The sequence below is a fragment of the Camelus bactrianus genome, chromosome 26 (assembly GCF_048773025.1).
Source record: "Camelus bactrianus isolate YW-2024 breed Bactrian camel chromosome 26, ASM4877302v1, whole genome shotgun sequence".
Lineage (NCBI taxonomy): Eukaryota > Metazoa > Chordata > Mammalia > Artiodactyla > Camelidae > Camelus > Camelus bactrianus.
In genome coordinates this window covers 10,658,548-10,679,603 of record NC_133564.1, presented here as the reverse complement: position 1 = coordinate 10,679,603, position 21,056 = coordinate 10,658,548, and the positions used below count along the sequence as shown (strand labels likewise).

At 52.1% G+C, this 21,056-nt stretch overlaps 2 protein-coding genes and 1 long non-coding RNA gene across 3 annotated transcripts; 2 read left to right on the top strand and 1 right to left on the bottom strand.

Annotated features, from left to right (window-relative positions):
- Window positions 1-9,986: 9,986 nt before the first annotated feature.
- On the top strand, window positions 9,987-11,072 carry LOC123616404 (beta-defensin 103A). Its single transcript, XM_045515526.2, has 2 exons — window positions 9,987-10,185; window positions 10,826-11,072. The coding sequence occupies exons 1-2, from the start codon at window positions 10,128-10,130 to the stop codon at window positions 10,969-10,971; spliced, it is 204 nt and encodes a 67-aa protein (XP_045371482.1). The 5' UTR covers window positions 9,987-10,127; the 3' UTR covers window positions 10,972-11,072.
- Window positions 11,073-12,829: 1,757 nt separating this feature from the next.
- On the bottom strand, window positions 12,830-14,220 carry LOC141575092 (uncharacterized). The gene is made up of 3 exons (XR_012502416.1): window positions 14,081-14,220; window positions 13,681-13,888; window positions 12,830-13,295 (listed from the first exon to the last, which is right to left on the bottom strand). It is a non-coding gene; the product is annotated as an uncharacterized LOC141575092 (long non-coding RNA).
- Window positions 13,996-16,268, top strand: LOC123616405 (beta-defensin 1). The gene is made up of 2 exons (XM_045515527.2): window positions 13,996-14,585; window positions 16,023-16,268. The coding sequence occupies exons 1-2, from the start codon at window positions 14,528-14,530 to the stop codon at window positions 16,157-16,159; spliced, it is 195 nt and encodes a 64-aa protein (XP_045371483.1). The 5' UTR covers window positions 13,996-14,527; the 3' UTR covers window positions 16,160-16,268.
- The last annotated feature ends 4,788 nt before the right edge of the window (window positions 16,269-21,056 follow it).

The window sequence follows — 21,056 nt, the reverse complement described above, 5'->3', positions numbered from 1 at the left end:
GAATCCCAGCTTCAGCCGGGCCCCGGGAAAGCCGGCGGGAGGCGCCAGCCCACCCTGGACTTTGGCGAGTCTCTCCTCCCGGTGGACGTGGGGCTGGGAGCCTGAACCCTCTACTGGCCCGACGACAGGCTGGGCCCTTCCTGGTGGTGGCCCTGGGCCCTGGGCAGCCAGTGACTGGGTCCCACGGGGGTCCAGTCTTCACACATCCCCCATCGCTCCTTTTCCTGAGATAAATGTAATTATTCTCCCACTGCACCTCTCAGAGACTCAGCTCCCTCTTCTGAGATGGCTCAGTGAGTAGCCAGGAATGACAGGGGCTTGCCCCCCTACAGTCCGACGGGCTCAAACGCCCCTTCACCCCTACCCCCCAGGGTCCTCCCTGTGCCCTGCACAGCGGGATCTAGGGCTGCAGCTCTGTGTGCCCCGGTTTTAGGATCTGTCTCTGTGCTGTCGTTCCTCACTCACATGTCTATTCATCCTGCTGGACTTTGAAACCCTCAGGCCAGGTCTGGGTCTTACTCCTACGTGTAACTTTAGTGACCATCAAGCACAGACAATGCGAAATAGGTGAAGGAATAAAGTTTTAAAAAATTTTGCGGGGGTGGTAATTAGGTTTATTTATTTATTTTTAATGGAGGGCCTGGGGACTGGACCCAGGACCTCCTGCAGGCTAGGCATGCGCTCTACCACTGAGCTACACCCTCCCCTAGGAGTGAATAAATTAATCCAAGCTTCAAACACAGGTCTTCTTCAGTCCACCACTGCTGTCCTTTCTGACCCGAGGACAGGACATGGGAGCCACCAGGCGCCAGGGACACCCCACTGTGACTGTGGCCACATCCCAGTCACAGCCTAAAGCCTGCCTCCCCATCTTTTCTCCCACAACTGGCCAGAAAGTGGGGCGAAGCCCCCACTAGCTCTGCTCTGACACACCACGCACAGCTGAGCTCATGGACCATCACTTTCAAGGGTTAACTGCTCCCCGCTGTGGGCAAGAAGCAGCCACGAAGGGCCCTCCTGGATCCTGAGCCTCCACAACAGGCGTTTGCTTGCTGTCTGTCCCCCACTGCATGAAGACTCAAAGCCCAGAGTTCTGGTCCCGCACCTGCCATCCTGGCCAGGCTCCTCGTCTGTCACCTGGGCATGTGTCTGTCTGTATCTGCCGCTTTCTCATTCCTTGTGAACGCTAGAGGATGGGGACCAGATGGGTGATTAATTTTGCCATCTAATGTTTGGATCCTCTTGATTCAAAGAAGACACAGTAAGAGTGATTTGAGATCGCTTTTCAACATGGAAATAGTAACACATCACATTTGAATACCTGTGGGTGGAGTTACTTAGTGATCGAAATACAGACATGCATGTGTGTGGACACATGTACACCAGCTCTTCCCCAGTACAATTATAGCCCAAGTGGATTTTTAAGCCACCCGTGGGTGAAACAGTCCATCACCTGGCTCACTTCTGTCATCTTTTGGAGCTCATCTGAACTCCCAGACCCAGGCACTTGCCCTCCCCATGTCTTGAGATCTTTGAACACAGATAAACCACAGATAAACTACAGATAAACTTTCTCTCACAGAGAAAGGTAAAAGCTCATCCCATCACCTGCGTCTGAAGGTGACTTTTGCCACCAGATGGCCCCCCTGTGACAGCACCATGCTGGGGATATGGGCACACCAGAACCATTAACAACCTGTCAGGACAAGCCTACCCCCTCACGCTGAGCACGGTCAGGCAGCTCAGGTCCCGCAGAGCAGTGACCTGCCTTCTAAAAAGCATGCTGTCCTTGGAGGCACTGCAACAATGAACGGGTGAGGTGGAATTTTGACAAAGCAAACAAGTAAACCCTTCAAAATACTTCTTTTGTGAGGCCATAGGTCGTACACGTTAACCATCATGTTGTAATAGCTCAGCCTATTAAAATTCTTTGGGAACTGCCTCCAAAATCCTCCTCCATGAAATACAAACAATGCCATCTTTTCAGAAAGAACTGAGTTGAGCATGATCATGTATTTGGAGCCAGAAAACAGACCCCTGGAATCTCAGAAACCCCCAACGACCTGGGCTCCAGCTCTCGCTTGGGGTGAAGTCAGCATCCACCAGACTCAGAAGACTGAGCCCTCCGCGGCCCTCAGGACGGCTGGAGGCCAGACGAACCTGCAGGTTCCAGCCTTCCTCCCTGTGGGACTCCAAGTGTGTACACTGGAGACAGTCACATGCCTCACCTACGGGGAGATGTGGGCCTTTCCCAGCTAAGTCTGAGCGTTCGCACGGCACAGGCCCGTGACGTCACCGGGCGTCCAGTTCCAGAGGAATTCTGGTGCTGGAGGTTGAGGGCCCAGGTACTTTCTCAGAGTCTACCTGGCAGTGCCACCTCTGCTGGCTACGTGGTGCTTCCTGAACGCCTCCTCTGTGCTGAGCGCTTGCACGCGTTTATCTCAGTTAACGGAAGGAGCAGGCACGAATATGCCTACAACACAGATGAGACACGCGAGGCTGAGATGCGAAGACACTGACCCACAGTCACACAGCTCTAGGGGAGGCCTCTGCTCACAGCCGCCCGGGGTCCAGCAGACATCTTCACTATGCCTGCTTTCAGGTTTCAGAGGCTTGCCTGAAGCCCTGTAACCAGTTGATGGTCACCCGGAGAGGGCCCCGGTTTGGCCCGTCTTCCCGTTAGCCCGTTCCTCCATCCTATAAACCCCATCAAAGACAGGGGAAGGGGTGTTCGTGCTCAGCGCCCCCGGCAGCGCCCCACCCCCACCCCGGCCCGCAAGCAGAGCAGGGCTGCTCCCCCCACGCCCCGCCCCGCCCCGCCGCGCCCCGCCCCGCCGCCGCCCTCCGCCCTCCGTCCGCGGGGGCCGCGCGCGGCTCAGGCTTCAGGGGCACGCGGACACCCACATGAGGAAGTCAGCCCCAGCTGCACGGGCTGCCGCCTCTGCCTGCTTCTGCCGCCCTTTAGTGGGAGCCTGCGGAGGGAACCGGGGCTCTGCCGGGTCCCCCGCGCGCCTGGCTTTGGGCGAGCGTGCCCGCTGTCTGTCTGTGTGTCTGAGGCTCGGGAACAGCCGGGGGCGTCCCTCGCGGGGCGCTGGGCCCCTGTGCGCAGAGCGGGCGCGGGCTCGGCGGCGGCCTGTGCGCGGGGCACGGCCCCCAGGCCCTTCTCCTCAGATCCCCGCGGCCCTCTCGGGGGGGGGGGGGCGGGGGGGGCGGCCCGGGGAGAGTCAGGCAGCAGGCGCTGCTCCCCCAAGGACGCGGCCTCCCTGCCTGAGGACAGGCAGCCGCGAGGCCCTCTCCGCGGGGAGCAGGGCGCCCGCCTCGGGGACCGGGACCGGCGGGCCCAGCGTCCGCCCTTCTCCCCGGGGCGCCATGGCCTGGGCTGGGGCGCCGCGTCCCCGGCTCGGGGGCAGGTCCGGCGTCGGCGCCTCCCCACGCGGGGCTGCGTCCCCGTCTCCCCCGCAGGGCGCCGTCTCTGTCGCGTGGGGAGCCCCGAGTCCCCGGTGCCTGTCTGCTCGGAGGGCTTTGCCCAGTGCTCAAAAAGAGGCAGGAGTTTTAAAAAGTGCCATCATACAAGGCACTTGATTACATGACCTTGAAGATCCCTTTAAGTCTTGAGATTTTTTTGTGTTAATAACAGAGCTAGAAAACAGTCTTGAAGAATGCGAACGAAGTCCCCTAGAAAGCCAGGCTTTGACCCTTTCAGCTTGGTCATATCTCCTCATACGGAGTGAAGACAGTGGCCTGCCTGAGCCTGCCTCACTGGGTTTTGAGATTGATGGGTCCCGGATAAGATACGAACCCCCCCCAGAGCTCTCCCCATAGGAAATGAGGGTTGATTCATATCTCTGCTGCTTCATCCCCCATGGACCTTCAAAGGACGTGGCATTGCCAAGCTTTGTGGCAAAAGCTGTTGACAGGAGCAGGGCTGTGTATTCTGGCCATGCTCTCCCTGAATAACCCAGAGGCCCCTGTGTGGCCCGAGGAGGGAGGGTCTCTTTCCAGCCAGGAAGTCCTCTTGGCTGGCCGGGGAGGGCAGCCTCAAGAGCTGGAAACACTGCAGCCTGTCAGGGGGGCACTGCTGGCGTGGGGACAGCCAGAGACCGCGCCATTCTCCTCCAAAGCAGCGGTGGAGAGGCCCGCCAGGGGAAACGCACACACAGCGATAGACACAGAGAGGGAGGTGGGAGACGGGCAATGAGAGACAAGAACACAGAGACAGAAGAACAGAGACAGAGCGAAAGCAAGAAGATGAAGACAGAGAGGAGGGGTGAGCTTCAGCTTGAGTCCTGAAAACAAGGTGAGAGATTGGAAAAAGACCCCGGTGTCAGGAACAGAAGAGTAGAAAAGAAGACAGATTGCTCAAGAGAGACTGAAATGAAGAAGAAAATATTGGGGTACGTGTGATAGTTTCCTGTTCTGAGTAAACAGGTGTGGTTTTGCAGGAGATCTGCAGGCTCATGTCGGGAGCTTCCATGCCTCCCCAGGGAAGAGGCACATATCGGAAGTCTGCGAAGTGAGTCTTGTAATAAATACTCAGGCAACTGGGCAAGGCAGCTGTGACACAGAGCACCATTGTCTCAAAGAAAATCGAGTTCTGAAGAGGCTGTAGATAGAGAACCGGCTGGACAGAGGCAATCTGACCCTTTGGAAAGCAGTGCCCTCCCCCCACTTAGCTATCCCAGGGTCTCTAGATCAGTGAGCCGTGATGTCCACAACATCATGAAAATGACAGGCTGGTGACCCAAAATACCAGCCTCCGGGAGATCTAAAATCCAGGCCATTATCAGCTATTTTTTAAAAATGTGTCCTGTGCTTGAAAACGTCTAGATAAGCTGTTGGTTTTCCCCCTAGTCTGTGTAGGCTGTTGTCAGGAGACAAGCTCCTTACCGGGTGGGCAGGTCTGGACAGGCGTCGTGAGCTGTGCCTGCGTGTACATGACAGGAGTGCCAAAGCTGAGACCTGGCCCTGGGCCAGAGCACGTCCCAAAATGCGCATGTCCTGTGAAATGCTTATAACAAGACACAAAAATACCCTCAAAATAAAATGTAAGTCACAGTCACTTAAATATGTATGTCCATGTATACATAAATAGCCTAGACCTCAAAAGCGTGAGAATACAAACTGAAACAACACAGACAAACAGAAAAGTGTGTAAAACCCTGGAAAGTCAGCGTGGTGACGGGAAAGGAGGTGGAAGAAGAAAGAAAGGGAAAGAGAAAAGAAAAGAGAAATCAAAGATTCATGGAGGTTGTTAGAAGGTAAATGACATCAGGAAAGAGGGACAGTGAGGACCTGCAAGAGGCGGGAAAAGGGGACCTTTTTCAGACTCTTATGAATCAGGAGCAGAGGGAAAATAAGGCAAACGTAGGTCCCGTCTGAGCTGGGGTGAATTCTGTCATTGTCTGTGTGTGCGTGCGCAGGGCAAGTGTGTGTTTCCCTGTGATGGCGGTGGGAGGCATGAGAGGTCTGGGTCCGTGGCGGAGAGCTGGCAGAGCACAGGGACTGCAGCAAAGCAGCTGGACGCCTGCCCGCCTCTCCATGGGGGTCTCCCTGAGGTCTGCGACGTGGAACTCGTGGGTGCAGGTCTGTGACACAGCTGGGTTTCACAAAGGGCAGATGGAGCCATGAAGTGGTCCATATGCTGGGCTCCAGACGTGCTCAGAAGGGAAGAGAACAGCTCTGCTCTCTTTTAGGGAAGATCTCAGAGCAAGATCGAGCACGATTTAAGTAGCTCCTCCAAACCCTTCAGAGCCGGGCGTTATGAGCAGGTGAGACAGGCCAGCGAGGGACAGTGAATGAGTGGGGGGATCGCACTGCATCTGGGGGCTCATTTCCTGTGTAAAGGGGCCGGGGATCTTTGGATACACCTTCATGTTATGAGAATGTGGATTAAATTCTCACATTTTTCTGAAGATGCCAGAAATCTGCTTTTTTCTGCAGAATCTTTATTCCTTCAAATATCAGCAATTGTATTAAAATTAGTCGGTGGGCTGTATTTTACGCATGGGTCACCAATTCACAACTCTGGTTCAGATGCAGGAATCAGTGTGAAGATTTCGGCCTGTAATAACTTCAGAAATTCATTATTCCTGTTCTTTTGGCAGGCACAAGGAATGGAAGGCCCAGACTGGGTCAGCAGCTAACCTAAACCCACACAGTACACTTGTCAAAAAACAATGGGACCAGAACACAGGTCTCCAAATCTCATGGAGCGTATTGTTTGTACCATACCTTACCATAGCAGTTACCCATTGCTGTGTAACAAATGACCCCAGAACTCAGCGGCTGAAAACAATAAACATTGATTATCTCACAATTTCTGTGCATTGTGAAAACCACCACGACTTAGCTGGATGCTTCTAGATCAAGACCCTCATGAAGTTGTATTCGGGCTGTCAGTCATGGCTACTGGGAAACTCGCCAGGGAAAGCTTCATTTCTCTAAGTTCACTCAGGTGGTTGTTGGCAGGAGCTGGTGCCTCGGATGCTATTAGATTGAGTCTCAATTCCTCACTGGCCATTGGCCAAAAGTCTCCCTCAGTTCCTTGCCACGTGGGCCTCTCCCTAGGGCAGCTCAAAACATGCCACCTGGCTTCCCTCAGAGTCAGCAAGAAAGAGAGCAAGTGGGCACCCACAATTGAGCCCACGTTTTTATAACCTAATCTCAGAAGTGGCATCCATCATTTCGACCGCCTTCTATTTGCTGGAAATGAGTCAATCAGGCCAGCCCACAATCCAATCCAACAAGAGGGGATTACACAAGAGCATAAATGCTAGTAGGCAGGTGTCACCAGAGGCCACCTTAGAGGCTGCCTACACACTCATTATCTTATGAATATATGCCAGGGGCCTGCAAGCCACGGCCCCCTGGCTAAATCCAGCTGCCACCTGCTTTTGTGAATAAATTTTATTAGAATAAAGCCAGGCCCATGTGTTTACGCACTGTTTATGACTGATTTTGCAGTACACCTGCAGAGCCATTGCAACAGAAAGCACATGACCAGCAAAGCCTAAAAATATGTAATATCTAGTCTTTTGCAAAAGAGATTTTCTGGTTTCTGATGTATGCAGTCATAAAGCACTTTTTAAAATGTGGATGATTGAGATGGAGATGCCAAATCTACCCTCTGGTAGACCTCTTGGTGCTCTGGTCAAAACAGGAGGCACAGAGGCGATGCCTTCTAAACTACAGGAAGATAAATATCTTGGCTTCTCACCAGTGCCTGCCTTCTCGTCTTCCACCAGCGCATCCCTTTGGCACATCTATATGGTTCCTGGAGGGTAGGGGTGCCTGGGAAGTGCATAGCTCCCTGAAATTCAGGGCGCTGCCATTGACCAGCTGGGTGGCCTAGGGAAAGTCACTCAACCTCTCTGAGCCTCAGTTTCCTCATCTGGAAAACTGGGATAATGCCTATCTGTGCCTATATAAGTTAAATAATGGTGGTCCTGGCAAGATTAAAATGGTTGCAAATGAGAACAGCTGCGGCCATGGTCTGTGTTAAGATAACAGTGGACGTCCTGCGTCCCCTTGCTGAGCTGCGCGCTGTCGTCGCTAATGAGCCCTCCTTGGATATTCCTCCCCAGGGCCACATGGGCAACCCTTGGGGCACACGGTAGTTGCGGCTTACAAGTCCATTGTACATCATTAACTCGCAGGGCTTTCCCTGTGGACCAAACAGGTCGTTTACTACTCTGTGCCTTGCTGCTGAGGCGCACACGCTCAGGAGCCCACGGAGTTTATTCAAGTAAAAACCCAAACGGCAAGCGGCAGGGCTGGAGTGACGGGGTAACGTCTCACTCCAGTCTGGTGCAGTAAAAGCAGATGGGCGCACAGTGTGCTCCTGGACCGAAATATTTGATCAGCCAAATCTCTGCTCCATTTTTTAAAAAAAGAATTTTTTAAACAATTAGAGGAGATTAGAGGAAAGTCTGACATGAGCAAAAACAGCTGAATAACTCGTCTCTCTTCTCTCAACCTAATCAACATCGGGGAAACCGCTGACTTAGAGCTGGGAACAAACCCAGCACGTCCAGGGCAGTGGTTGGCAGGCTCTGAATGTCCACATCCTGTGACTCAAGGCCGTCGACCCGCAGGGGGGCCCCGGCCCTTGTCAGTGCTGTCAGGCTCCACAGGACGTGTCAATTCTTCAACAGCAAACACGTAACTGCTTTACTTAGAGGCCAAAAGTATTTGTGACGTTAAAAAAATATAGTAAGTCAAACAGAAGGCAAACCAGAGTTGCCAGTGGTCCCCAGGGTGAAGTGAGGAGCTGTCTGAACTTTTACCACAAGCAGGCGTAGCTTTTATAAACACCTTAAAATTCCGAAATGCTCCTCAAATTTATTTTGTGAGGGGGGTGGGCACCACTGCCAGAGCCCTCTCCCCAGCTGCCAAATTAGCTGACAAGGAAAAGTGCCTTTCACTCCCAAAGCAACTCTCAAAAAATAGTGATGTTTGTCTTAGAAATGCCTCCTGGTCTTCGAAGGGGCAGGTTAGACCAAGGGTTCACCGTGGAGGTCTGTGCTCCACATGGCAAAGTGAGCCATCACCGGTGACCGGAGCTCTGACGACTTCAGCCCGAGCCTGGGCTGAGAACTGGCTCTAATTCTCTGCAACACCCGACCCCTCCCTCTCCTTACCCTGTGTGACACCGAGTGACACTCTGCACACGCCTGTCCACCCCACACTCCCTTCCCCATTAAAAAAAACTGCCTTGTCTCTCATCCCAGAACTGATGAGGAAAGTTTTAAAAGGTGAAGTGTCTACAATTCGCAATTCTTCTTAAACCTGCTATAGAAACTCGCCTTCAGCATGAATTACCTTTTGTCTACATTTCCACAGCCCTGTGCTTGAACACTTACCACGGCAATTATTAAAATTCACTCTCTGTGGTTTATCTGACTGTATGCCCGTCTGCTTTTACCGACATGCGGGCTCTCTAAGAGGAAGAACCAGAGCCAGGCCCCCTTTGCAGCTCACCTCTTCTATCCCCCGACCTCCCCCAAGCACACGGTAGCTGCCTCTGTCAAGAGCAGGCATTCAGAGTTTGCTTGCTGTCCTGGTCCTAGACCAGAGCACCCCCAGAACCCCGGGGGTCCGTTGTCGCTGCGCTCGCACCGTGCAACAGCCAACCAGCACCATGGAGACTTCGGTTCCCAAGTAAACAAGTCTTTCGAGTATAACCCACTGATTGGATTCCCTAACACTTAAGCCTAATCATTTTTTAAGAAACAGCTGGCCGAGTAAACACTGAATTTATACCCAGTGGAGATCACCGATCCCTGGACTTCCGTGAGTTCTCATGAGCCATGAGTAACCAGGAGCCTTTCGTGTATCTTCCCGAGCTCCTCATTTGCATAGGAAGTGTCGTCACCAAGGAGGAGATGCCGGTCCATCAGATACACCATCCCCGGCATTCTCTTTCTCTGATGATGGAAAAATGAGACACTTTCTTGACTCATGAATTTGGCAGTTTTCAGGAGGTAGTGTAAGCCGGGTTTCACCCAAGGTACAGCGCCCATCGCAGGCCAAGGGCAGGGGGGCAGGGTCTCTGGAATGTCGCCCGCTTTTCCCCCTTTCCCACACTGATTAAAAGCCGATCCCGTTTCATTGCAATTTCAGGTGTATCCTTGGAGGCTCAGGGTGTGGTCCAGCCCCAGTTTATACCTAGACTCTGAATGCACCAGCCTTGGACTGGACCGATGTGGTTCCCAGGTGGGCCTCAGACTCTCCCAGGACTTTAGGAAGAAGGCAAAAGCGGAAACAAGCGAGCTCCCAGCCACGAGCCCCAGGACCGTCTCCAGGAGCAGGCTGGCCGTCCCCACCTGCTCCTTCGACCAGAGCTGAGCCAGGCAGACCCAGGCGCCCAGTGCCTGGAGGCCTCAGGGCGGCCCCGTGCTCTCACAGCAGGCCTGCTTCCCCTTGGGTTTGTAATGACCTCCCGGGGGGATGGGCGTGGTCTGCTGGGTAAGACACATTGGCATGAAGCACCAGGAAGTCCGTCATGGTGTCATCGCCGCAGCATTACAGGAATCGCAGCTGCTGAGTGCCTCTTCCCATGGCTGGGGAGTGGGGCCTTTATAAAGGAGCCAGCCCGCCTTCCCTCCCAGTTTCTGCGCCGCGAAGCCATGAGGATCCGCTGCCTCCTCTTCGCCCTGCTCTTCCTGTTCTTGCTGCCTGTTCCAGGTAAGACGGCCGGGAGGGGAGAGGGCCACCCATCTCCAGTCTTCTGGGAAGTGCAGGTTTATGTTACAGGAACTGGACGTCCCCAGTCCCTTCTCTCTTTTCTGACAAGGATCACCAAGGACCTCAAAGCGGTTTTCATAATCTCTTCTGATTCACTCTTGAGAGACTATACAGCCCACAAAAGCCATCTCCTCAAGGAAGACTGTCACACCTGTTATTGAGATGTGAAGAAAGTGATGTAAAACTTTAATACCCACAGGAAAGACTGATTTAATCTGAGATCGGAAGCACAGACTTCCATTTTATTTGCTCAGTGGTTGGGGCTAGAGTTTTGGGTTTCCGGAGAGGCCAGGGGACCACTGCAGCCCCCGCTCTCACAGGTGTCAGTTCACGAGGGGGCTGGCGGTGGCCACGCCACATCCTCGGCATCACGGTGCTTCCCGTGAGCTGGAGCCCAAAGGCACTGCGGATCGGTTGCCTAGTCCCACCTTCTACGTGACTCCTGATGGTACAGAGAAGGGAAAAAGGAATAAAAGGATACAAGAAAGACAGCCGGTCAGCTATTTGCAGAATTCCGAGAGCTCTGGGCTTGTAACTCAGCCTTCCTAAAACCTCCCCGTGCTCTCTTTCTTCTCTGCAGGTAATGGACGCATCATAAACAAGTTACAGAAGTATTATTGCAAAATCAGAAGCGGCCGCTGTGCTGTGCTTGGCTGCCTCCCAAAGGAGGAACAGATAGGCCGCTGCTCTCTGAGTGGCCGAAAATGCTGCCGCAAGAAGAAGTGAAAAACCCAGACTCACAGTGACGGTGTCGCAAAGTGTGAAGATGCCTGCTTGACGTTTACAGAAGCCAAGTCAAATTAAATATTTCTTCCAGAAAAGCTAAATGCTTGATTATCTTTTTTTTTTTCTTCAATTCTGGTCATGGTGCTAGTTGTTAACAAACAGGCAACGTAGCATTTGTTCATGACTCACCTTTAACTCAAACAAGGGATCTAAACCACTGTTGCAAGGGTTACCAGAACTTTCTCTTCTTTTGTAAATTTTGCACCCCAGTGACACTGGACTCCTAGTTCCTCCTGAAATACTTCCTTTGCTTTCTCGTCACCCTTGCCTTTGAGCTTCCCAGCCCCTCCTCCTGCCACAGCATCTCCCCACCAGACCTCTCCCTAAACTTCAGTGCAGCCCTCAGGGGCCTTCCCAAGTCTTTCTGAACTCTTTGCACCTCGGAGAAACGGGGGCCTGGGCTCCCCAACTCTGCCGCTGGCCTCCCCTCACCCCGGCCTCTGCTCTGTCTGACCGCGTCCTGGCATGTAATCTCTCTTCCAGCTTTTTCTCCGAGCTTTAACCATCTCTCGTGGCCATGTCAAAGTCAGCCTCCTTGCAAACAGAGCTGATTTCCCTGACAAATATTGTCTTTCCTCTGATTCACCACAGGACTCCGACTTGAAACCTCTGAGTCTTGCTTGATTTTTGCATTCTATACATTTGCATATTTCCAACATCCATATTTGGTTCCAGGCTTTTGAAGGGCAGGGAACTTAATCACGTCTGGCCTAAGTGCCTTGACACAGAAGCTCAACAAGTGTTTATTGAACTGAAGCGCCTTCTAATGACTTGGAGACCCTGCCGTGTAACTGTTTAGCGGTCTCTCGAGGGTGACAAGGAATGGTTCCGGCAGACGGAGCGGGAGACTGATCATCCCTGACTCCAGCCCCTAATCGAGGCTCTGGGCTCTCAGGACTGGGGGAGCGGAATCCCCAAAATGAGCCTTAACATCGCCGTTCACCAAAATAATGAAACTGCTCTGGGAACGGCCCCCTGCAGTGTACAACTAAGCAGCCAAAGGCAGTGATGCCACCGTGTCAGATGCTGAGCGCGAGCACTGCAGGCCCGTGACTGCGGAGCCCGGGCAGCAAACGGGTGAGAGGCAGGCTGTCTCCAGCCCAGGCAGATTCCAGGCCGGAGCACGGGGAGGAAGAACCCAAACGGACCAGTAGTGCTCCTGAGTCAGAGACTGGGGTCAGAGTTCAGACAGCAGGGGCATCGGAATGCGGTGGAGCATCCGAGGTCACATGGGAAGTCTCCACCTTTCATTTGATTCTAAGACAGCTCTAAAAAATGGTGAAATTAATGCTCAGTTCTATTTCCAACTTTATCAAGTGAATGTTAGTGATGAATTTAGTTGGCTCCAACAAAGTTATTATTTCTTTTCCTATAAAACATATGAATTAAAGGTAAAATGATGGTCTAAAAAGAGCTTTTGGCATTTTTCACAGATACAGAAAAAACACACAAACAATCCTAAAATGTGCGTGGAACTTCGAGAGATCCTGAACAGCTAGAGCAATCTTGAGCGGGAAGAACAAAGCTGGAGGCATCACATCTCCTCATTTCAAATTGCACTTACAAAGCTACAGTAATCAAAACAATAAGGTATCAGCACAAAAACAGACACACTGATCAATGGAACAGAATCGAGAACCCAGAGGTAAACCCATATACGCTTTATTAAAAAAAAACACATATATGGTCAAATGACCTTTGACAAGAGGGCCAAGAATACACAGCCTCTTCAACATGTGGTGTTGGGAAAACTGGACAGCCATGCACACAAGAATGACATTGGACCCTTCTCTTGCACCATACACAAAAATCAACCCAAAATGGATCAAAGGCTTAAACACAAGGCTTGGAACCACAAAACTCCAAGAAGACATAGAAGCGAAGCTCTGGACATGGGTCTCAACAAAGCTTACTTTGGATTTGACACCAAAAGCACAAACAACAAAGGGAATGACAAACGCGCTGGATGACAGCAAACCGAAAGGCTCTGCACGGCGAAGGGAGCGGTGCACACACTGGAAAGACCATGTCCTTCCCACGCTCCGGCGTCCCCCGGCGCTGGAGAAGCGGCACCCCGAACGGCGGCACCTGGCGGAGTTATTCCAGCTGTGGGGTTACAGGAGACTGTCCTGGCAGTGGCGACAGAGAATTAAGCCCGACTCTGGTTCCCCTCTGAGGGCAGGTCCCTGTGTGACCGTCACAAGCCATGAAGCTGGCCCTGGCCACAAGGGATGGGAACAACTCTGCTGCTCCAAAGAGCACACCTGTGGGAATGGACACCCCTTCTCACCTGGGGAACTGAGCTGCTGTGTCAGCTTCCCCCTCACTCACGGGAGGGCAATTTGAGGACACAACATTTATCTCCCCTTTAAAGACGGGGACCACGAGTCTGGGTGTGACAGCAACCATTTCCCACAGAACCTTGTTTTGTGCTCTGAGTCTGTGAAAACTAATAATTCATTTAGATCTTACCTAAAATCAACCCTTCCCCAAATCCTATAATAACTACATCTCTGGTTTCTGGGGTGAGGCACCTTGTGGTTTCGCTGGGGCGTGAGCTCCCTGCAAAAGCAACATGACCCTCCCTTTGGTGGACAAGGGTGCCCCTAGGCTGCACCTCCAGGATAAACACAGCGGCAGAGGACTCACCCTGAGACCTTGTCACCAGGGGAAAGAAGCAGTTGCAGTCATAGGAATTCCTGCCAAGGGCCGTGTCCCCTGGCAGCCACACCAGCGTCCTGGATGGGAACCCCTTCCTGTGGCACCTGGGCCAGCCCTCTTTTTCACACCCCATCAGAGACTTCCTCTTGTGGGAAGTCATGCTCAGTCTTGTCCACACAACAGGATCACCAGCTTTCTTTAAAAAAAAAAAAGAGAAACAAAACAAAACAAACGTCTGCTGTGCGGCAAACTGGATCTTTAAAACACATTATAAGCGAAGAGAGAAAGTAGACCGGGATTAGGTGCTGCTTCCTTCTCCGGTGGTGTGTTACAGCACTTAGCAGCGCTGGCCCCGCAGAGTCTATAAATAAACAGATCAACACCTTACCTAGAGGTAAACTATATGGAAGTATATATCCATCTCTTCCAAGCATCATTAAGGAAACATCATTAAGGAAGGAGTCACGATTAATGCGACTTATTTTCCTTCAGAAAAACCCCACCCTGGGCGCCGGGCACGGGGCCCCGTCCATCCCCAGCCCCACCCCTGCCCCATCAGCTGAACTGAGATGGGAAGAAGCTTCCGGTCCCAAAGGCAGGAGGAGAGGTCTTTCTGGGATTTTCCACATCCGGATTAGCGCAAGGGTGACTGAGCGTGCTTTGTGCTCTAAAGGCCATTCCCATGACACACAGGCAAGAGGCTCAGTTAATCGCTCTGTAATTACCAAAGCTGCAGCCAAAACTGAACTCTCCCGGGATCCTGGGAGCTTGACGGAGTGCACGGCCCAGCCTTCCCTCCGGCCCCCGCTTGCTCTGACGCTCACCGGCCACCAGCATGAGGCTCCGTTACCTCCTCCTCGCCTTCCTCCTCGCGGTCCTGTTGTCCGTTCCAGGTGAGCTGGGCCCCCGCGGCAGGCGGGCGGGACAGATGGGAAGGACAGGACCGTCTCCCTCTCCTGTCTCTCTCTCTCTCTGTCCATCTTCTCTCTACACACGATTAGACTAAATACCTCGTAGGAATTGCTCATGAGCACCCAGCCCCATGTCCCCGGTGTGGAAGGAATCTAGGAACCTTCCTGTGCGAGTCACAGCTGTTTGCAAGTCACCCTGAAGGAACCAGTAGCTTGTAAGTCCATCTCCTCCCTATATTTCGTGCGGAGTCTGCTGTGAAACAGAGGAAGCCTCTGCTGGGAGACACTTCTTTTTTAATAAAAGCCAGGAATTTGGTTTTGTCCAAGGACAGAAGTCCAGAACATCGCTTTATAAATCTTCCTACTTGAAGGGTGGAGTGTCTGGGTGACCAGAGAATCTGGGGGACAGTAAAACCCAGCCCGACCTCCGGGAGCCGCTGTCTGGGACCCCGCGCTTTGTCTGCTCAGCGGGGAGAGCCCTGCGGACGGGACCCTGGCGGCACCGCGCTGCGCCCGCGGCTGGGAGCGGCTCCTCCAGAGCCGTTCTCAGAAGTGGGTGCCTAGTTTGCATTTCAGCCCTGGTTCCTACGGGAAGAGGATAAAAGGGTGAAGGAAGGAAGGGAAGAGGGAGAAAGAGAGAGAATGTGAGGCTGAGGCCTGAGATAACTGATTAGATGTTAGACAGTATGTTGAAAAGCCTTCGTTTTATCAGTTCTGTTTCCGGCTGTGATGCAGCGCTTGGAAGAGAAGTGGGGAGGAGGACGGAGGAGAACGGGTCAGGAAGACAGGAGTGTAAGAAAGATGAGAAGACACAGATGATCAGAAGGAGGCCATGGAGGCGGGCGGGTGAGGGAAGGATGACACCCAGACCAGATCTGCGAGAATTCTGAGCTGTTAGGGACAATGGTACAAAAGGGTTTTTCTTAGCCATTATTACTGTCAATTGTGAGTTACTTAGACACAGAGCCCTTGTAAACAGTCCCTACACTCCATCATCTCCTGCCTCAGCCCAGCTACCTGGTCGACGAATGGGCTGGGAAACAACATGCTAAAAACAGACACCTGCTGGCTGGTTCTGGTTCTGAGACCTTTGGCATGTTGTGGAAACGGGGGTCGCATAGCTCTGGGGTGGTCTTCGCTGACCTCGCACAGCACCCTCGTCACACCCCAGCTCCTCAGCCACACATCAGAGCCTTCAACCTTCTGGTTCTAGAACAGTGGGGACCCACCGGTCCCCGGGCAGTGCCGGTCTCTGTCTGAGAGCTGGATCCAAGTTGTCCTCTACTCATGACTTACTGTCCTGAGGGCAAAGACCAGGGGAAAGAACGCCCCTGGGGCACTCGAAGGGGACACAGTTTGCCTTTCTGACATGGTGCCTTCATCTCTGATCCTCTTTTGCCTTTTTTTCTTTTCTTTCAGGTTTTACTAAAGATATAGGAAATACCGTTAGCTGCCTTGGGAATAAAGGCGTCTGTGTGCCGGTCAAGTGTGGTCCAAAAATGAAGCAGATTGGCACCTGCGGCTCACCCAAAGTAAAATGCTGCCGAAGAAAGTAGCAAGAAAGCGAAGGGGCGGCTGTGACCGATGCGGACTCAGAACCTGCTCCCTTCCAAAAATTATGTAAAATTTAAACCAGATTAAACCACTGTATTCAAAGGCAAAGAATCTTTCCCGCTGGTAACCCTGCTGTTGTGTGCGATCACAGGCTGATCTCCGAAACCCTGGAGGACGTCCTTCTAAGTCCCCACACTGGCCATCGGGGACCACGGGTGACGCTCCCTGCGTCCAGGCTTAGGGGCCCCGCTCCCTGGGGTCGCCTGACCTCCCGCAGTCCCTCCCCGTGCTGCCCGGTGTTGTGCGCTTTGCTTTTTCTGCTTCCTGCCCCTACATGTCCTCACCGACCCCACGCCACCCCGAAAACACACAGCCCATGGGCCCAGTCCCACTGGACCCCCACTTCTGTCGAGAAACCACGACTGCTCCACACAGGAGGCAGCCCCCCCCCCCCCGTCCTCTCTCTGTTCTTCCCGCGTCCTCACTTCCTTTTGGTTCGTGCTTCTAACTCACTCGCACACGTGTGGGTAAAATTCTAAGTCTCCATCGCGCTATGACGTCCTGACGGGCGTGGACTCTGCCCTGTTCATTTACGTGCGGGCCATTGAGGGGAGACGCTGCTTTGTAAAGTACTGTTAATTGACAGCAAAGCTGAATTGGACAAAGTGTGTTAAAATATGTTAATTTTAAAGAGTGTAGTCAATTCTTCCTTTTTGTTGAGACCGCTCCCCTACCTCGCACATGCTTGGCCCTAAATAGAGAAAACCCGCATTGGCATTGATGAGAAGGGGCAGTGGGCCGTCTCCCCATTTCACACCTGCAGACTGACGCAGGAGGGAAGAGACGGGCTAGGAAGGCGCTCCCTGCCGCCACCTGTGAGGGCCCACGGCCCGCGGCCTGGAAGAAGCTGGGAGCGACGTGTGTCCGCAAGTGTCCAGCAGCCAGGCGGCCCTGCTCCTGTGAGGCCAAACCCGGCTCTGGACTCTCCCCCAGGCAGCAGAGCTGGTCTTGGATGATTTGAGGGAAGGCAATTCACCTCTGTGGGTTTTGTTTTTAAAATGAGTCATTCTCTGGCACCAACGCTCAGGTCCTCTCCTGCGTGTGGCACACTGTTATCCAAACATGCCCTTCCAGAACCACGGCATTCTCCCAACAAGATGCAGAGCACCTGTCCCCCTCCCTGGAGGCTGAGAGGGCCTTTGTGACCGCCTCAGATTAAGAGGATGGTCACAGTGATGCTGAGAGCCTCTGATGTCATGGTGGGGGTGAAGCTCTCACCTGGCTCTCTCCTCTCCCAGGACGAGGGCCGTGGGCGCCCCGAGGCACCGTGTGAGAAGCCTGGCTGGCTGTGAAATCACTGCTAGAGAGACCACGAGGCGAGACTGCGTGGAGAAGCCAAGATGCCCCACGAGCTGTCCCCAGCCCAGGAGCCGGCATGGGCACAGCCCTGCGATGGCTTCAGCCCCGTGCAACCACCGGCCCGAGAGCATCACTCAGGGCCAGACCCCTAGCGGAGCCAAATTTGCCCTCAGAACTTTGTTGTTGTTTCGGTCAAGACACTTACTTCTCAAACTCTGCAGTCTTACGTTACTACTTAAAAATGATGCGCTGTGAGCACAGAGAGTACAGCACCGAAGGTCCAAAACCTAGATCTGTTTAATGAGACAAAATAGTGGGAAACTGCCGACACTGTTGAAGGTTGTACAGATTTTCGTATTTATTTGCTCACAAACCCCACGGTGCACCTGCCAACCTCTCCTCCCTCTGAGGGTCCCTGGACTCAACATCACATGAAAGGCTCTCATTTCAAGACTGTGTTTTGGGGATTACTGGGCAGAAACAAAACCTCCGGCTGGGGTGCAGGGCATGGTGTCTGTGCTCTGTGGTTTCACAGCTTCCACAAAGACCCCTGCCCAAAAGCGCACTCTCCAAATACCTTGGAAAAGGAGCAAAATCGCACCATTGAGATGTTACTCCCATAACCCAGAGCTTCACTGCCTGTGAGGTCCCATTCAGTTTGATCCGTCTCTTCCTTATCCACAGAAAAACCTTTATGATATATTGAAAGCGATCTTCCAAATCATATTTTCAAACATTAATCTTCTTAAATCCATTTGATAGTTTTCCTTGGCCCAGGAATTAAACCAAACCTTTATTTCAGCTGCTCCCAACATTCAAGCGTTTTCTCGACTTTCACGATCCTTGTTCCACTTCTGGTTTAGGTGTGTCATTTCTGCTGCCGGTTCTGGATTCCTGTGCCGCGACGAATGTTTCCTTCTTTCCCTCTCACTGGTTGTCTCTGAATCTAGCCTGTTACCTCTGACATCTCATATCCCTTTTATTCTTTATTTTTAGCTTATTTCATTATCACTCAACTTTTGTCTGATTTTAAATGTGATTTGATTTTACTGTTTTTTTAGACTTTTATCATCTTCCTTACTGGGATTTCCATGTTTAATTTTTTTCTTAACCTTCAAGTTTTACCCCCATAAAACCTGTTTTATTGCCATAACATTCCTAAGTGTCTTACAATGACTCTCGCATGGGAGGAATACCCTTCTGACCTCAGCAGCAAGAAGAAGGTGGCTTTTCTATGTGAATCGTGAGCTAATGGGCTCATGCTCAGGTCTGAGGCCAACCTTTCCATCTGGGTCCTCCTGCTCCCTCGTGGATGAGACTCTCACCGGCTCGATCTCTTGGCCCCTCTACTGAATCTATAAAAAACTAAGAGCAGCTAAACCCTTCTTCCTTGACTCTCTAGCATTGATCAGCTTCATCTGGGCTTTGCTCGATTTTTCAGCACAACCCTTGGGAAGCAGTGTCTGCAGTCCCCACTTCCTCTCCTTCCTCTCAGGCTCGGGGTGGGGGTGGGGTTGCTACTGCTCAAATCTGGCTGGTCCCCTGCCCCTCCACCAGAATGACTCCTGTCAACCCGGGGTCATAATGCATGCTGCATGACCTCACTCAGCCCCTCTTCTGCCCATTGCTGACCTGGCCCCTAACTCTGTGCCAATGGGCCACTGCTCTCAGGTGTCCCTGCCTGAGTGGACAGGCAGCAGACAGTCTGTGAAGGGCGGAGGAACCAGCTGTAAGGTAGGTTTTCAGGCGAGAGCACCTGGGGATGAAGAAGTGGCGAGAATATATGCGTAATATTTAGGGAGTCAATAAAAGGATTGTTTTCAGCATAAAAGTATAGGAGACGGGAATGTGGACAAAGCTTTCAGTCTGTACTTTCTTTTCTATTATTATTATAAAAGCGCTGTTGCTGGGGCCAAGGAGGTACAACCCCAAGAGCTGCTCTGCCAAGTTAAACGTGACTCCCTCAGACAGATCAGCACAAACACACAGTCTGCTTTTAGGTCAATGTTACTAAACTAAAATAGATCTCCACTTAAGGAAAGATTCAGATGCTGATCAAAAGAGTGGAAGTGGTAACATTTTATTGCTAAGCTGCTTCTGGGCAGAGAGAAAAGGTCAGAGGTACCTAGTTCATTTCAGACGGAAGAGAAGCGGGTCGGTGAAGGCTAGGTGTGGTGACGCACTATGTACACACTCTGATGTACTAAGGATGGGTGGGTGAGGGGGTGTATGTGCTCAGAAACACTTTAGGGTGGAGCAAATTAGTGCGTCCCCACCAGACCCTCAAAACCAGAAGATTATGCCTGAGCCAAAATATTAAAGCAGTCATTCATTGTTATCCCAACCTGTTTCCAAAAAGGGTTTGACATCATCTTAGGACCACGAGGGTTTTCTAAGAGACGGTGGGTGAACTTCTCACCAGGAGCTGGAAGCAGGAAAGCCCTCTTGGGTCTCCTCCCAGACTAATGATTACCTGTGGTAATGCTATCTATAAAAGCGTAGGATTGCGAATGGTACGTGGTTGGAAGCAAAAGCGTCTTTAACCTTAGTATAAAATCAGAAGTGCATATGAATTACTGATGACCTGACTTCTTAATATACAAGGTAGAGCTGTATTTTCCAAGTCTCACATCCCATAGTCCTTGGGCTGAGAGAGGAAAATGGGCAAAGGACAAGTTGGAAAGATAAACCAACACCACCAACAGCCATCACGTCCTAGGAGGGCCCGTGGTTGGTCAGTGCGCCTCGGCCGCTCCCAGGGCAGTGCTGGGGGGGCCCTGAGAGAGAGCACCCAACTCGAGGGCCCCCCTGGCCTTCGGCAAAGAAGCGTGCGCTTACTAACAAAGAGGTCTGCTCGGGGACAGGGCGGCAGTAGCTCTCAAATTGCCTGAGACAGGGGTGCTGTATAGCTCAGTGGTAGAGCACATGCTTAGTGTGCATAAGGTCCTGAGTTCAATCCCCAGTACCTCCATTAAAAAAAGAAAAAAAAATCAAATTGCCTGAGACGTCCCAGTGTACTCTTCTTGTTCCAGGATAACTATTAACAGTAAGTCCCTTGCATTTTAAAAATGTCCCGTTTAGATGATAAATTATTTGGTTGATTTACTGAGGGAGCACCAGCCTTTGCTCACGTGATCCACCACGGCACGTCCTTTCCTTCTTTGCTAGGAAAGCAGAATTCTACGAAACCTTTCACAACTTCCCACTCACCCTATCATTCTCACCCTCTCTCTCACACACACGCGCACACACACACACGTTTACCCCACTATAGCTACATCCCTTATTTTCTTCATCCATTTATTTATTCACCCTTAATCGGGTTCTTCTATACTAGCACCTATTAATGGAAACAAATATTTGACTACCTGCTCTGTGCCAGGCACTGTTCAGAGTGCTGAGAACGTGAGCTCATAAAACAGGACTTGTTACTTTAGAAATTCACACGTAGTGGGAAAGAAGAGACATAAAAACACTGCATAGACAGAGACGGAGAGAAGAAGGAGGCTGACCTCATTTCCTCCTGTGCGTTTAACCCCT

Excerpts from the sequence above, each read along its gene's own strand:
- LOC123616404 (XM_045515526.2), top strand. The coding sequence starts at position 10,128 with ATGAGGATCCGCTGCCTCCTCTTCGCCCTGCTCTTCCTGTTCTTGCTG. Across the intron at positions 10,186-10,825 it reads GTTCTTGCTGCCTGTTCCAG|GTAATGGACGCATCATAAAC; the intron begins GTAAGACGGCCG and ends TCTTCTCTGCAG.
- LOC123616405 (XM_045515527.2), top strand. The coding sequence starts at position 14,528 with ATGAGGCTCCGTTACCTCCTCCTCGCCTTCCTCCTCGCGGTCCTGTTG. Across the intron at positions 14,586-16,022 it reads GGTCCTGTTGTCCGTTCCAG|GTTTTACTAAAGATATAGGA; the intron begins GTGAGCTGGGCC and ends CTTTTCTTTCAG.